Raw genomic sequence first — 18,027 nt, 5'->3', positions numbered from 1 at the left:
GAATAATGCATGAGAGCAGGACCCTCCCTGACACTGTACTGGGAGGAACTGTACTCAGCAAGATAGCAAAAGCAAGCCCCTGGAACATGCATGCCCTGAAATTTATTCTTGCTGCAGCCACTTGGGGGAACGTGGAAGCAAATGTGACAGCCACCCGAAAACCATGGCATTTCAGTGAGTCTGAGGCTCATGGGTTTCCTGTCAATATAAGGCAGCGACGTGACATGATTTAAAGTTTTATCTTATTGATAAATGCTATCTCTTCCTCTAGGGATCTAGGGACGGGTCTGATCATCCTTGAGAAATGACCTGTGTCACCCAGAAGCCTCTTCCTTCGTGCTTTGGTCACTTTAGTAGCACGCATGGCTTCCCGTAATTAAAGTTAGCTGACACCTCCAGACGCTGCAGACAACCTGCATCTCATGGGGCTGTCTCTTTGAGGACTGGCACCACATATATGCGGGCGAGGAACCTCCATCTTTCTGGTCCAGATGTCAGCTTTAATAGAGCGGCAGTGCAGATGAGTGAGATTGGATTCCACCAATGTTTAGTCTCTAATTTGATATTCCAGCTGCTCATTAAGTGAAAAATAAACAAAGTCTTTCTGCAAACTGTTTTCCCACCATCAAGTCACAAATCCCAACCTGACTGACCTAAAATGGTCATCTGAAACCAAGCAAGGCATCTCCTGGCCCAGCTGGCAGGAGACACAGCCATTCTGATACCTCTCCCTTGGCATCCAGGGCCTTGTCCCCCACACCTTTCCCCCCCTCCAAACACACACAATGATGTCAGGCCTCAGGCAATGGCCCTGGCCTCTCCTACTCTGGTCGAATACACTGGCAGGAACTGGAGTGAAGCATTTTGATAATGAAATGGGAGCAATTCTCTTGGCTAGAAACTCCTAGGAATTTATTCGCTGCATAAATATTTTTGGATTACTATGTCCATCAGGTTCTTATTTATAATACTTCAAATAGAGTGTGCCTGACTGTCCAAACCTGGGAGAGTGGTCACATAGATCACAGTCCATCCATAATTGGCATATATGCTCTTATGGAAGCACATTGTGCTCTTAGGGAAGAATATTAAGTAAAATGGAAAAAAAGATTTCTCACTGTATTTTTCAGTTAGAACACAGGTTTTTTTTTTTTTTTTAAAGATTCTATTCATTTATTTGAGAGGCAGATTTATAGACAGAGAGAAGGAGAGACAGAGAGAAAGGTCTTCCGTTCACTGGTTCACCCTCCAGATGGCTGCAACACCAGAGCTTCGCCAATCCAATAAGGCAGGAGCCAGGAGCTTCTTCTGGGTCTCCCACATGGGTGCAGGGGCCCAAGGACTTGGGCCATCTTCTACTGCTTTCCCAGGCCATAGAAGAGAGCTGGATCAGAAGAAGAGCAGCCTGGACTTGAACCAGCGCCCATATGGGATTCTGGCAGAGCAGGCAGAGGCTTAGCCCAGTATGCCACAGTGCCACCTCAGAACACAGGTTTTTAAACTACAAATATAATTCACACGTATAATATAAAATGTGCATTATGATCTCAAACCTGTAAAAGAAGCAGGGATTTAGGTATATATTTAATTGTGGTCATATCAGAATAAAGGGACGAAAGGTAATTTATTTTCACTCTTCTGTGTGTCCTCATTTTCCACAGTGATACTCTTGCATTTCTAACAGGGGGTAAAAATCGATCAATGATTAAGAAGAAAATCAAGACCAGCTGAATCCAAAGTCTTCTCCCTGTAAAGTTATTAGATGGACTAGTAAGGAAAGAGATGTGGAGCCTCTTGCCTCCTGAGGAGAGCCCCCTTGGCATTGCTTTCACCTCCCCTTACCAACCAAGAGGGCAGATCTCAGGGTAGGAAGGAAAGTGCAAAGGGGCTTCCAACAATTCACAGAGAGATGCACATTATGGAAAAACCATACATGGATTTTAAACATTTTTGCACCAAAATAAAAATTGCCCATGAACATTTCAAAGTACCCTTGTAAAAATGCCTTGGCCAAAAGGCTCTGGCTGGTTTGCAAGTGCCCGTGATGGAGGCCGTGGCAGCTGCTGGGTTCACTGTGGCGTGACTCCACATGGATCCTGAGTGGTAACATGACACTGTTTTCCCTCATGGTGCTGCACATAGTTGGAACTCTCCTCTCTGACACACGACATTGTCAACCTCCTGAAGTTCTTTATTATGATACTTAACAATCATAGTTTCCAATTTTCAATTTGCTCAGAGCATCATTCTTAAATTCCTTAATTTGTTTTCAAGGCTGGAATAAAAGGCCTTTTCCTCATGTATCAAAGGGCCATCTGATTGCTAAGCCCTAACTGCTGCGATTCCCCCATCAGATTTAGGATAGTGCAGATAATACTCTATTGAGATAATAAAGAATGGGCAGCCCATAATGAGTGTGCAGCACTAAAGAGAGCCAGGAAATTAATTCTGTTCTGAGCATTTGGGAAATGACTCCAGCGCAGTACAGCAGGGCAGAGAGAGCTAAGTGGCACTTGTTAAAAATGCACACATCAGCATATGAGTATGATGCACAGATCACCTGTGCATACGCTAAGGTGAGGACCAAGTATCAGATCCTCAAGCCTGCCCCGTACAATCATTCACGGCATTCTTCCTGAGACTAAGCTCTGGCAAAGCTTGAGTTAAAAGGAAAACCCATTTCAAATTCTATAGGGTAGGAGGAATTAGGAGAGATACACCATTTCCCATACATTTAACAACTTCCAGGAATCCTTGCAGCAGTGGCTGATAGAATTAATGTTTATTCAACAACTGAATAGCTATGCTGGGAAGGGTCATGGGTTGTACATTCTGGGGATGAAAAGTGAGTAGGGTAAGGTTCACTCTATGTGAAGCTTGTTCAATGATAAGACCTTCGCCGATTGCCAGAACAGAAGTAAATAGGAGGGGGCCCATGTTTCTTTGGAGGGGGTGGTGAGAGGGGAAGAAATCCCCTTGATTGGTTTATAGAAGGCAGGGTGGAGGAGTTCCCACGTGATTTGGTTTTGGGGAATGCATGAAACTGTGGAGTAGGCAGATATTAATTTTGTTACTTGATTTTATGAGTTAAGCTTGTGGTAGAAGGAATATATTTATTAAACTTCAAGGAACCTAGCACTGCATAGGCAAGTCATAGTCTCACTAAAGGAACAGTGTTTAATCATTGAAGGTAAAGGATCCTCATCATTTTGATGGGGACAGGGTTCTGCCTCTTCTCTGTTGCAGTGTTGGAAGAGGATTAGAAGGAAGGGGTGAAATGGTAGTATTGAGAAACCTAGCATGAGACAGGAGGGAGCGATGCTAGAGGAGTGTGTGCTAATTCTGGAGTGTGTTCCAGATTCTCTCATCAAAAGCCTGGGTTCTGGATCTTCCCCTGCAAGTCTCTGACCGTAATTGTGAAATGTCACCCTTGGTCTCTACTGCCTTCAATCCACCTTTCATGCTATTGCTAAAGGAATCTGCCTAAATCAACACTTCCGTTTCAGCAATTCACAGTTGCATTCAGAGCCAGTGACAATTTGGTCTCAACTCCTGTTCTGGCTTGTTCGCTCCTGCCACTCATCCATTTACCAAGCACATGTTAGTGAAGAACCCAATGTGGAACTCCTGGTCTAGGCAGGCCACTCTGCTGATCCTTAAAGTATGGAAAGCTCTCATAAATATTTTGTCCACTCCTCACCTCTGTAACATGGTTGTTAAAGTCTTTTCTTACCTTAACACAGCTACACGGATAATACTTGAGAGTATTTTATTCTTTTCCTATTTCCTGGAGCAGTTGCTTAGTACTGAGCTAGTTCTCTGTAAGCCTGTGTTAACTAAATCACTTGCTAACTGATCCAGGGATAAATTATACAATACACCACTAAGGAAAACATAGGTTCTTGAAGCCATGGTGAAGAAAACCAGTGAATGCAACATTTAAAAATAATAGGAAGAAAACTTCATCGCTACTAATTACCTGTTATTTATTTGGGAAGTATTCTACTTTTTTCCCTAAGTCTGAATTGATGATCTTTCTCTCTACATATCATCAACTGTTAGATGGCAGATGAATTAGGAGATCACCTATATTTTTATTCTTTGTATACATTTAGACATTAATAAACACAGCCAGGTTACTTTTGGTGATAGAAAAGAAACATTTTTATCAAAAGAAGTGAACCTAGTGAGCAAGAAATGTCTATTTCATGTAGTGATCATTTTCTTTTCATAAGCAATCATTTTGTGAACATTTGCTGTGAATAGGATTTCATGTTGGGTACTGTAGAAAGTAAGGCCTATGGTGTGGTTATCAAAAAGGGGCTTACAGAGTAGGTGTGACCAATATTTTCACATGCAGATAAAGAATATGATAAGTGATACAGTAAACCTACGTGCTCGAAAGTCAAGGAAGATGGATTTGAGACCTCAATGAGGCTGGGAAAGACGAACAGGATACAAATGAGCAAAGGCAAGGGCAGAGGCTTTCAAAGTAAGCTTTGGTAGCAGTGTTCTTGTTTGTATTTAGAATTCATTAATGCAATTCCTTATAGCAGAGCAAAATACTCAAAATGGTTCTAAACGAGCCATGGAAAAATGCATTCAGTTCTTTGAACTTCAATAGGCTTTGAGGTCCTTATGCTAATTATCAGGTAAAATGATTATTGGACTAATCAAGACACCCATTCCCTGATCTTTCTGAGAATACAAGTATTTGCCACCATTATTCTGATCACAAGAATGACAGTTCTAAAGAGCTCCAGCTGCTTCACACACATTCCTAAATGAGTTCACTCAACCCCTCAATGATGGAGGTTGCAAATGGTAGATCTGCTGACAGGGTGCTGTCACCGAGGCAAACAAAGTCTTCAGTCTTGGGAGTGTTCTGGTTCAGGGAGATTGACAGAACATTCTCTTAACTTGGTAATTAGCCTTTCTTCCACTTTATCACGTCATTGAGAGCCCAAGATCTCTTGAGGACTTGATGCCTTAATAATTGCTGAGTGTTCCCAGTGTCCAATCCCAGTGTTTGGTAAATAAAGTGGACTCAAAGTTTGGAGAATGAATAAATTTACAGATGAAGAGGTGGAATAATAGTTTGCGTATTTATTTTGCCCATCCTGGGAAGAGTTTAAATTAACTGTAAGAACAGACATAGAAACAAGTGATACTCTGACTCGACCTAGGAGACAGAGTTCCGTGTCGCTTGTTCTTCCTCTCTACTCTTTGGCTTTCTTTCTAAAGAACGACTTTTCCCTCTCTGTGGTTCTTTTGAACAAGTAAGGCCTTAAAAAACAAAACTGTGGATTTTAGGAATACTGAATCCTTTAGGTGATTTCATCAGAGACTGAATTGGGACTTATGGGAGCAGAAGAAAATGAGTTTCCTTTGTTCTGGAGTAGGGAGTAAGTCCAGGAAATTGGAGCCAAGCTTTTCAGCCATGAAGACGGAGTGTGCAGCCTGGAAATAGACATCATCTCATTAGTGATTTGTATGGTTTTCTGTCTGCATGGGAAGAAGCTAATCAAAGAAAAAAATGAGGTACTTCAAAAAGTTTGTAGAAATTGACCTTTAAAAATAGATATATTTTGGTGCAAAAAAATTTGAACTCCATGTATAGATTTTTTTTTATAGTAGATGTTTCCATGAACTTTATGAATATACCTCATAGAGATGAGAAAAATGATTTAATTAATCAATTTTCACTCACTTTTTCTATTAATTGGGTGTTCTATGCTATTCATTTATTTATGTCTGCTATTTTTCTAACTTTTTATTTTGATTGCTTTTCAAACTTGGCAAAACATACATGAAAATATCTGACCAAACCAATTCTCAGCTGCCATTGGCCACTCAGATCCAGAACCATGAGGTGGGACAACTTTGAACTTTGTCAGTATAACTGTTTCACAAGTACATCTCTGTGTCTTCAAACCAGGTTTACTTTTGGTAACAAGTTGAACCCTTTGGTTTCTAGAACTCAAAGCCATTTGATTTGTTTTACTGATGTAAACACCACTCTATAATTTGCCTAGTCATTGTTAAATGAAGTATTCAGTTGAATAAAGTTACATTTGAAACCAAGACAGTTTAAAAATTGAGCAAGTTTCGGCCAGTTTTGAGATTACGTAGCTTTCTAATGGAGGAAGGGTGCTAGAAGCCCAGTGGTCAGTCTTCCCGAGTGAGACAAAAGTATTTCCATATTGCAGCTGGTTCTAGTTGAATTCGTACAAGTATATCACCAGCCATTTTTATTCTTAGCTCCCTGTCCTCTGACTTTTATGATTTTTTAAAGATTTTATTTATTTATTTGATAGGTAGAGTTACAGACAAAAGGAGAAGCAAAGAGAAAGACCTTCCATCCACTGGTTCATTCTCCAAATGGCCACAACTTCCAGAGATTGGCCATTCTGAAGCCAGGAGCCAGAAGTCTGCTTCAGGTCTCCCACATGGGTACAGGGGCCCAAGTGCTTGGGCCATCTTTTACTGCTTTCCCAGGCTATAAGCACCGAGCTGGATTGGAAGAGGAGCAGCCAGGACATGAACCAGGCAACCATATGGGATGCCAGCACCACAGATGGAAGTTTAGCCTATTACACCACAGCGCCAGCCCCTATAGTTATTTTGTAAAGTCTGGATCATGTTGAACTTGAGACACATACATGCCATTGAGACTTACCAATTGGTTGTCACCAGCTTTTTCTTGTTTTTGTTTTTGGTGTTTCCTATTTTGTTCAATTCATAGGAAAATTTGAAACTTTCTATTCCAAAGATCAGTCTGATTTAAATTCTTCTGTGCTGATACATTTGGTATCCTGAGCCCACTGACTTATATCATGATCATCACCGTTATTGTATTTATCTATTTTTTATGTAATTATTTTGTGAAATACAAATTGGTCCCTGTTGGATGAGTCTAATGTGAAGAAGTCTGAATGTAGGACTAAACTAAAATAATGATGTATTGTATGATATTAAACAATAGCATAATATCCACTCTGAGCAAAACTTTGTCATGAACATTTCATTAGAGCCCAGAAGCTATGTCAGTTATTTCCTGCTTTTCCTACTGATCTTTTAGGTACTTTTCTTCCACTGATGGAATTGTCATTCCATCACAATGAAAGACAACAGAGTAATGTAAAATGGTGATTGACAAAAGTGGGAGCTCAGGCTGGTCTGTCCTCAGCAGTTTCAATAAATTCCCTATCCTGATTTAAAAGGAAGCCATTGATACTTTAGTTTTTGGAGTTTCTTTAGCACTTTTCAAAACTGTCTCGATTACCTATTGGTAAAGTTGGACATTCAGAACAGCAGATATAGCAAATAGTTTAAATATTGTAGTAAATTAGTTCCTTGTTAAAAAAAAAAAAAGCAGAAGAAAAAATCCTGCCCTCTTAAATTCCGTGTTCCACTTATTTAGTAAATATGTGTTTTTTCTCTCAATTTTAGCTTGTCCAAGTCAAACAAAATTATAGTAGATATAACTTTGCCTTTGAAATATGAGTTTTGTCTATAATAAGTAACTTTTAAAAATAAGCTAGAAGGGGGGAAGGGAAGTATCTTTACATTCTAAGAACTATATCTGTGAACTACATTGAATCTGTTCTCTTTAAATTAATTAAAATGTAAAAACAATTTAAAAATGACATCCAGATTTTAAAAAGTAAATAAATAAAAGAAAGTTAATTACTTCCAAAAAATAAGCTAGAATTAATTAAACATAGGTTCTGTAACTATCAGTGTGAACTTGAACAGCTTATTTCATTTCTTAAAATTCTTAGTTTATTCAGCACTGAGCAATAATGACAACAACAGTGAGAATGAGTGTTCATCTCAGAGATTGCTGACATGGCCATACCTTTAGCACTCTGTCTGGTATTTGGTAAATTTGCAACATCATGGGTCTTGGGTGCTAGTCTGCAAGGGAAGCATTTGCCATTCCAGTGTTCCAATGAGTTTATCTAAATAGAATTGTATATGTGCAATTTAAGATAAAATTAGGAAACTTTTGCTCCAAAATCTTGAAACATATTTTTTGCCTAAGTGGTATAGGCAATGACCAGTTAGACTTAAATGAATGAAGGATCTCTTAAGTCTTAGATCAGCCTTCAACAGTTTATTCTTTCCTCTATTGATTAAGCACCCCGGAGGCTAGGTTCTCTTCTTTCGTCTATTGATTAAGCACCCCAGAGGCTAGGTTCTCTTCCTTGGGAACTCAGAGTGTGTTCTTTTCCTTTCATATAGTTTTTCTACCGGGATTCCCACTGTCACCATTAACAGTTACTATGCGCACACTCAAAAAGTGACATAATTTTCTTTTCCTTCTTTTCACAATTCCTTTTAAGGCAACAATAAAATTTCCTTACCAAAACTGATTTTCGAAGTGTGGTGACAAAGTAACTCTTCTAAACTTAGAACCGCCCTGATGTGATAGCCATACTCTCTGATGAAATAGGAGATGAATAAAGTAAGGAAAACAAGGGCAGGCCAAGCAGCTTTCCAGCTCCCCCAATTTAATTCCAGTTCCTCCTGCAGATTTAAGACATCTTTGATTTAAATACAGGCAGACATACCATTGTTTATCTTTAAGTGCAGATATATGACCTAACAACAAATCTAGAGCCAGGCATGGTTCCAGGACTCTGTAGCAATGTCATTTGTTTAGCTCTACAAGAAGGTTTTTCAGAACATCTCACAGGACCTCTTCGGTGTTCCCAAAGGAATGCCAAGTTCCTATGTTTGACCCCGTATCTCTGAGCAGACTCACCTCTGTGGGCCACGGACTGCACTGGGATTGAATTGGTATCAGACTGGCTTTTATGGAAAAGCAAAAGACTGAAGTGAGATCTTAGAATGGGAAGTCAGTTTGGAAGTCTCATGTCCAGTCTGCTCCTCAGTGGTCCTTTTTGTGGCTTCGGTGACAAGTGGACCCCTAAGTTCTAAACATTCTCAGCAATAGGGCTGGTTTGGTACCCATCCTCCATCCACCCCACATACCACATAATCCAGCAGAGCAGTGTAAATAGAAAGCTGAAGGAGACTTGGGTTTCAGCCTTGCCTTTTTTTTTTTTTAATAAATTTGAAGAATGTTTTATTTTATTTATTTATTTTTTTGACAGGCAGAGTTAGACAGTGAGAGAGTGAGAGAGAGAGAGAGAGAGAGAGAGAGAGAGAGAGAGAAAGGTCATCCATTTCCATTGGTTCACCCCCCAAATGGCCGCTATGGCCAGTGCACTGTGCCAATCCGAAGCCGGGAGCCAGGAGCCAGGTACTTCCTCCTGGTCTCCCACACAGGTGCAAGGCCCAAGCACCTGGGCCATCCTCCACTGCCTTCCCGGGCCACAGCAGAGAGCTGGACTGGAAGAGGAGCAACCAGGACAGAATCCAATGCCCCAACCGGGACTAGAACCTGGTGTGCTGGTGCCGCAGGTGGAGGATTAGCCAAGTGAGCCGCAGCGCCGGCCTAGCCTTGCCCTTTCTAATCCCCTACCCTGATTACATAACTTCACTTCTTTGTAGGTGCTTCACTCTCAAGCAGTGCTTCATCTACTACAAAGGTTTGTTTTAATATCAAACAAAACAGCAGATGGGTAATAACTTTTTTAAATCGTTGTGTTTTCTCTACATGTAATATGATGTTATTGCCATTAAATTTGTCAATGAATGATTGCTTGATGAATGAATGATCTAATTACATTACCATCTCACCCCATGCTCTAGTGGGGAGACAAAAAAGTCCCAGCAAACAGTATTAAAGGTCAGTCCTTGTGTTCTTATGGGAACATATGAAGTTCCTTCAGGGATTTAGTAGAAAATACAATTAAAAGATTAGTTTGTTTTGGAACATTTTTAGAAATCCTAATATAATTCTTTTTGAAAAAAAGATTTATTTGTTTATTTGAAAGTCAGAGTTATACAGAGAGAGGAGAAGCAGAGAGAGAGGGAAAGAGAGGTCCTCCATCTGATGGTTCACTCCCAATTGGCCGCAACGGCTGGAGCTTCACCGATCCGAAGCCAGGAACCAGGAGTTTCTTCCAGGTCTCCTACGCGGATGCAGGGGCCCAAGGTCTTGGGCCATCTTCTACTTCTCTCCCAGGCCATAGCAGAGAGCTGGATTGGAAGTGGAGCAGCTGGGTCTCAAACTGGTGCCCAAATGGGATGCTGGCACTTCAGGCCAGAGTATTAACCCGTTCTGCCACAGTGCCGGCCCCTTACATTTTTTTTTTAAAGAGAACTACCACTTGTCAAGTCTTGGTGTACTATTAAAGAATACTTAACACTATCTGAAAAGACTTGGGCCATGTTCTATTGCTTTCCCAGGCCATAGCAGAGAGCTGGATCGGAAGAGGAGCAGCCGGGACTAGAACCGGTGCCCCTATGGGATGCCGGCGCTTCAGGCCAGGGTGTTAACCTGCTGTGCCACAGCGCCAGCCCCTATATAGTTCCTTTTAATAATACACCTTTTTCATATGCTTTTGGAAGACCCCTTGCATGTACATATGCCTGAAAATTGCAAATCCAGTGTTCACAAGAGTCCAAGTTCACAATGTTCCAAGATTCCAGTGACTCGATATGGATATGAAATTACAGATACTCTGAATCCCAGTGTTAGAGTGTCAGCTACTGACCTCCTGCCTCTAATTTCTTCCAGGAATTTCTACTACATCACAATGTTGCGGGATCCAGTGTCTCGCTACCTGAGTGAGTGGAAACATGTCCAACGAGGGGCCACATGGAAAACTTCTCTCCATATGTGTGATGGAAGAAGCCCCACCCCTGATGAGCTGCCTACCTGCTACCCTGGGGACGACTGGTCTGGGGTTAGCTTGCGGGAGTTTATGGATTGCAGCTACAACCTGGCTAACAACCGCCAAGTGAGAATGCTGGCAGACCTCAGCCTGGTGGGCTGCTACAACTTGACTTTCATGAATGAGAGTGAAAGAAACACCATCCTGTTGCAAAGTGCAAAGAACAACCTGAAGAACATGGCCTTCTTTGGGCTCACTGAATTCCAGAGGAAGACACAGTTTCTCTTTGAGAGGACATTCAATCTCAAGTTCATCTCCCCCTTCACACAGTTCAATATCACACGGGCTTCCAATGTGGAAATCAATGAGGGTGCCCGCCAACATATTGAGGAGCTAAACTTCCTGGACATGCAGCTTTACGAGTATGCAAAAGATCTCTTCCAGCAACGCTACCATCACACCAAGCAGCTAGTGCACCAGAGAGACCGCCAAAAGAGGCGGGAGGAACGGAGGCTGCAGAGAGAGCACAGGGCCCACCGTTGGCCAAAAGAGGATGTGGCCACAGAGAGGACTGTCACGGAGGACTACAACAGCCAGGTGGTGAGATGGTGACCCCCTGCCTGCTCCTCTCTTGGTAGGGGAAGGATGAGCAGGTGCATTGACTTTTATTGAATTAGTTGAAGATGTCAGGTTATTCTGAGAACTTCTGGCTGTAGGTGACTTGAATTGGACGTGCACTTCCTCTGTCTTCATTTTTATCCAGCTGGAGATTAACCACCTTGTTCTTTTATTTCGCACATTATTCTATCCATGCTGTTAAACAGGAGAGGAATGTGTCCAACATAGACCACTTTAGGAGGTCAAGAGGAGAAGCAGCCAAAAGAAAACAGTCGCTGCAACCTTTGCAGCAGCATAGGTTATAGTTCTGGTGCCTAGAATCCACAGAGGCACACATGAAAAGCCAAACTGTGGCTTGGATGTTCCGCTGAATCCAGTCTGTTTCGTACTGTCTCTGCTGTGGAAATATTGGTCTGTTTCATTAGACAGAAAAGGACCTTTTAGCCCTTAGATGAGGTTTTCTGGCAACGCTTCATTGACTGTGGGCTCTCATCTTTGAACTCTATTTGGATGTGTTTAAATCATAAGTAGAGTGATGTGTTTTGTTGTTGCAGATGCTTTTAAACAAAATTACCCTACTGTTGACCATCGCCGGAGACCCACATCCAGCAAAACCCAAACACCCTAGTGCTAAGCCATGCTTCCTCTCCATCGTTTAGGGAACAGGGAGTGGATATAGGACAGGGATGATTGCAATTCCTGCAAACTGAACATTGGTGAGGTGTTTCCAATAACTTGCTTATTTATTAATGTGTAAGCTGATCACAGCTTACCAGTTTCAATCTTCAATGTGAGCAATGAATGGTAAATTAAGAGAAGAAAACAAAGCAGGAGGAGAACTATATGGTTTACATTTCCAAGCCAGCTACAGAACCCTTGTTTTTATAGAAATATTTGAGTTTAACCCCTTTGGAGCAGTCATTGTCTTTGATATGGTACTGCCAGGTTTGAAATTCTGCTAACACAAAGGAAAATAATTTATAAAGAACTTGACCTGGATTAGGAGCATAACTAGCATGTATGCAAAATGTATTTGAGGTCCCTAAATGAGTAATAGCTCTGAGTTAGGCTAGGAGACATGGAACCCCATTAATAGGACACCTGTCCTAGGAATTTAGATGTCTTTTCTACCCCTCACGGCACACACTCCTGAATATCTCTAGCATGGTAACTTATTTTCTTCCCATATGATCTTTACCTGTTACTAGACTATGGATCCAGCCAGCAAATCAGGTCTAGAGTGCATAAAACTGGACCAAAACATGTGCTGCATTGCCAAGTGATCCTTATTTTTGCCTTTACTCAATGATAATGGAAAGAAGTCTTTTTGAAAAACAAGGGGAGTGTGAAGGAAGAGAGAAAGCCTTCGCCTAGCATTCAGTGGGAGGATCAGAGTGGATAGGAAGTTACACAACAGATTGATCTGATCAATCCCTTCAAGGAGCTGAAGGCAAAATGAGTGAAACCCCTAAATCAGATTGAAAAGCCTATTTCATTGATATCCAACATGTTTGATGTTTAAGCCAGCTTTGCTTAAGCCACTTCTCAGCCTCCAGAATACTCTCTCTGGGGTTGAGAGTCAATCAACCCACAGGTGTTTGTAGAGCCGCCTACACGAATAGAGAGGAGTTTGGCATCTCCATCAAATGGAGATCTGGAGAAATGGCTCACACGTTTCTCTCACCCCACCTTGGCTTCATCTGTGGTGCAAGGGATGGCCCTCTGTGCCAAGACTGAGAGAAGACTCTTTCCATACCTTCAAAAATTTCGTAGATGAGAAAAGAGAAGCCCATAGATGCTAAGTAGCAACCTTACCGGTTGGCAACTAGGTCTAGCTAATTGCAAAGTGCAGCTCTTTTTACTCCGTCATCCCATACATCTGAGACAAGAGCTCATGCCACCAAACATGCAAGAAGCCAGATGCTGTTGCAAGAACTGATTGCCTTTAACTGCAGTTTGTGGTGCAGCTGTGACAGCACCAAGCTTATAAGGAACCAGAGCCATGCTGCCTTGGGTGAGTCCAACGCCCTCCACATCACTGGTCCATCAAGGAATAGAGAGATAGATGACAGTTTAGGCAACCAGACTTTTTTGAGTCACTTAAAAATGGACAAATGAACACCGCTTATTCATTCGTGTCTCCCTTCCCTGTGCTTTGTTCCTAAGGTAGAGAGTGAAGGAAGATTGCAGCTGGTAATAATGAGCAGCTCGCTCGCTCTCGCTCTCTCTCTCCATCTCCATCTCCATCTCCATCTCCATCTCTATCTTTATAGTTCAATGTTAAGATCTAATAATGTTCTGCTTAGAATAGCAGGACTGCAAATTACCCTTCTGCCTGCCACTGTGACACATACACATGCATGCGGGCGCACACACACACACACAATGATGATGCAGTGTTTTGTCATGTGGAAAATAAAAACAACTTAGCATTCAGATTGTTCCCTTTAAACTCACTTTAAATTTTTGGCAGAGAATTCCTGCATAGCTGAGACTTGGAGGTAGCCCCTGCTGACTTCACACTGTTCCTTAGGCGCCTCAGGATTTATCTCAAAAGGCTTTCCACTGCCTTGCCATGATGTATGGTGCTCCACCTGAGACAAGATATCAGGATGTTCAGAAGAGAAACCATCTCTTTGTTGGCCCAAGGCCAGGGATGAGCAAATTAAAAAAGACCGACATGGGCTTCCTCCCTCATATCATTTCATTCTAAAGCAGCACACTTTTACATCCCTGAGGTCCTATGTTGATAGAAATAGAGAGGTAGGGATACAGTGTGTTCTCTGAAAATTGACTGCACACCTACATGCTGAGTGAAGCTCAGGGAAGGATGCCAGCGGAAGGCAGCTGGGCCTAAGTATATGTGGGCAATTCAGCTGTCTCAAGACTGCAAAACAAATCAACTACAGACACATCAGTGTCCACAGTGCAAGAAGAGAGCCCCTTCCTGCTCCCCAGCCTCAAATTCCCCAGGGAATGCATAGGCTTCCACTCCCAAGGTTGCTCATAGACATCCTTTTCTTTGTCTTGGCAATAACTACACCAATAACCAGACTGGGGTAGATGTCCTTCGGAATATGGGCATGTACATGTGCTTTTAAATTTTATTAAGAATTAAGGTACACATTGTTCATTTTGCCTTCAACTTTTTGGCCACCTACTCTTGGTAACTGGAGAAAACTGCCATAAGTATTACTTTAATACTCATTAATAATTGATAGCACTACTAATCAATGTTAGATGATAGCTTGTGATATCATGTGTTATTTAAAAATGATAAAGAAATGTTATCATTCCAAGGAGGTAACTTTAAATAGTTTAAAGAAACTTTGAAATATGAGAATCCATTTGGTTATGCCCTCAAAGTAATTTCTCAAGAGTTTGAGTAGACATGCTGTTCTAATACTGGGAAGAAGGTCTATAAAATAGAACTGGCAAGGAAGTAAGAATGTATTATTGAACAGCGTGTGTATATTGGACAGAGTTGTTATTTGTCTATCTTAGCCAAGAAATTCAAAACAATAGTAAAATCAAACAAAATTAAAACAATTTCTCTCTCACTTAAAGATAGACTACTTTGATAGCTTTGATGTATGACATCACCAGAAGCCCAGGTGTTCTCTGGTTGCTCTTTTGTCATAATGTGCAGCATTCATCTCATGATCCAAGATGGCTGCTGTGGCTCCTGCCACCTCATTTACATTTGAGACCGTAGAAGGGAAGTGGATGGAAACTGCATATATTGCATCTAGTCACATCTCATGGAGCAGAACCTAGACATTAGCCACATCTACAAAGACTAGGAAATGTCTTTATTATGGGTTGCCATGTGCCTTGACAAATGTGGGAGTTCTATTAAAGAAACAATGTAAAAATTAATACTGACAAAACTTTCAGTGTCTGACATAAAAGGGAATTGAAAAATATTTCAGATGCTTCTCAACGTCATTTATTTCATCACATGTTTTGCAAAGGATAAGATTAAATTTCACCACTTTGTATAGCATGCAACGCTTTTCAAAACATTTTTACATTTATTATCTCATTTGAGTCTTCATTATATTCTTGTGTGTTAAATAGGATCTCGATTCATTTTCCCATTTGATAAGTTGGAATGGAGATTCAATGGTGTTGAAAGATTTCCCAAAGATTCTAATTTATTAGCAAAGCTACTCAGAGCCCCAGCCTTTTGATTTATAGACATTCCTACTGCTTTATGCTGCTCAGCTTCAGTTTTGGATTGGGAATTGCAAGAATATCAAAACTAAACCTTCATTGATTTATGTCTTCCCTTACCTTTTTTTGGAAGTGCAGTGACTTAGAAAATGCCATGGAGACGCGTTGAGTTGACTTTCAACTTCCTTCCTCAAAGAAGGGGCATTCTTATTATGAATAAAGGGTCCAAGAGGTGGGGAGTGTTGCAGTGGGGGTGAGAATCACTGGACCTCAGGGAAGACATTCAGACAAACTAGTTGGATGTGTGCCATATCCAACTCCAGAACTATGCAAGATGACGGCTGAAGAGCTGTGCTTACAATCCTTGGGGAAGCTCAGTGTTAGAAATATTCAAAACTTGTAGCCGCCTGTTAGTGAAGCTTAAGGGGCGATCAATAGAACCCATACAAAAAAAAAAAAAAAAAAAACTCTTTCTCTACTTCTTCATTTTATCAGCAAGGGATTGCTTTAGTTTTGAAGGTTTTATTTGGTATTGAATGAGTTCCTTTTGCTTATTTGCTGGAGAGAAGAAATGCTTTAACTTGTCATAAGCTAACACCTTCACATGGAGAGTTTATCTGATTCCTTTCCCACCCACCATGACCTCTGGCTGAGATGAAAGTCCTATATAATGGGATCATCAGAGGTGGAGGGGTTGGGTGACTATGGCTGACTACAGAAATAGTGGGACTCCTGAAAGGGAGGCAGATATTTCAAAAGCTGAAAGATGAGGAGTTAAATACGTGCAAGGCAATATTGGAAAACTTTTTAAAAATGACTAAAAATGACTAGGATATAGTTTCTGTCCTCAAAAACAAAAGAAAGCTGGAAACAGGTAAACTGTAATTATTTTAGGAACTTAAAAGAAACAAAAACCGAATGAAGCTCCTGAAAGATCAGAGCATGGGATGGTTTTATGGAATGAAGGTTGATTGTACTGGAGGAACTGAAACACGGAAAGTTGGGTTGGACTTAAGAAAAAAGAGCGTGATCTGATCACAGGTGTGACTCTGAGGTTTCCTTTTCCATAGCTGTTGTGCCTCCATTGGTCTCTGGAACTGCAACCAAAGTCTTCAGGCTGGATATCAGGGCTGGCTGAGCCTATGCTTCTAACTATGTTGTGCCATCTTTTCCAAGGCACTTGTGGCTTCCCTTCCTCCATCTCTACTGGACATTGGTCAATACCTACTATTCTCTCACCTCTTTCACCAGGGCACATCTCAAAACATTCCCTGAAACTTGGAGTTAGTGCTTCTGGGAAAGTGGGTGGGATCTGAGACCTGTGTGTTTTGTAGCCTAGTGGATGGAATGCACATGGACCCATCTTCACAGTGCATTGACAGAATTCACCTGCCTTTGCAGAGGCGCTGAGACGCCCAAAGGAGAAACCTGGGAACCTATGTTGTTAACACCAGCAACACCGGCAAGGCAAAAGCCTCTGAACTTCCAGGCAAGGACTCGAGGTAACCGAACAGATCTCCAGATCGGACGCTGCAGATCCACAGAGGGTTCCTGAGGCTCTGTTCTAAGTGGTCTGTGGAAAAGACTGCAACTGTCCTCCTGTGGCATGTGCTGCTGTGCTGTGGGAACCCATCAATGGACCAGATGTCTGTGCTTAAAAAACCCTTCCCTTCTTGCCGGGGAAAACAGGTGTTCTGAGAAGCGGGAGTTGTGTGTGATTTAATCAGTGTCACATTTGTCTCTCACCTCCTTGTCACTTTTTTGGTGTCGATTCTGTGGTCATCCATTCTTTACCTTCTTTTCTCCCTCCAGAAGCCCTTCCTGGGATTTTCTTGCATTATTTTTTCTTTTATTTTTATCAACAATGTTGGGAAGAAAAATTTGGATCTTTATCTGGTGCCCCATTTTAGATGTAAAGATAGATATTCAATAGATAGTAAATTATTTCTCCTAAGAGGTATTTCCTTTTGTTTCTGTGCAATAATATGTATGAACTTGGTTACTAGGAGATTGTATTGTGACATGATCAATCTTTATTGCTATTTAAAATGATAGTTTGTAGAACTGAGGATTTCCATTGGTGTGAAGCACAATTTAATGAATAAGTTAACATATTAAACTGTTGTGATGTCAAGAACAATTGTTTTCCCCCTGTGTTTTTGTCAGAGACATTTTTTGTAAACTGAAAAAAAAGTTAAACACTTTTAGAGATTTATGGGAATTGGATCCACAAGGCCAACTTTTTCAAACTGAAAAATCCATGCTTTGGATACAAATGCGGTTATTGGATGTGAAACTTTAAAAGCCATAAAATACAAAGAAAATATAGATTGAAAGAATTGAGAGCCTCTAGGGCCAGGAAGGATTTCACAAGCCCTCAAACACAGGCTTCTAAAACCATGTTCTTGAAGACCCCCTTCCCCCAGCCCAGGCCCACTCCAACACTTTGCAATCTGCTGTGCAACTTAGAAAAGTCACGTTG

At 41.2% G+C, this 18,027-nt stretch overlaps 1 protein-coding gene across 1 annotated transcript in view; it reads left to right on the top strand.

The window, feature by feature from the left end:
- HS6ST3 (heparan sulfate 6-O-sulfotransferase 3) overlaps positions 1–17,666 on the top strand; it is a 799,545-nt gene extending 781,879 nt beyond the window's left edge. The window contains exon 2 of the mRNA XM_062194016.1: positions 10,655–17,666. Within this exon, the coding sequence (XP_062050000.1) occupies positions 10,655–11,363 (709 nt within the window). The 3' untranslated portion in view covers positions 11,364–17,666. The remainder of the gene's footprint in view (positions 1–10,654) is intronic.
- The last annotated feature ends 361 nt before the right edge of the window (positions 17,667–18,027 follow it).

The sequence above is a fragment of the Lepus europaeus genome, chromosome 6 (genome assembly GCF_033115175.1).
Source record: "Lepus europaeus isolate LE1 chromosome 6, mLepTim1.pri, whole genome shotgun sequence".
Classification (NCBI taxonomy): domain Eukaryota; kingdom Metazoa; phylum Chordata; class Mammalia; order Lagomorpha; family Leporidae; genus Lepus; species Lepus europaeus.
This window is presented reverse-complemented; position numbering and strand designations above follow the sequence as displayed.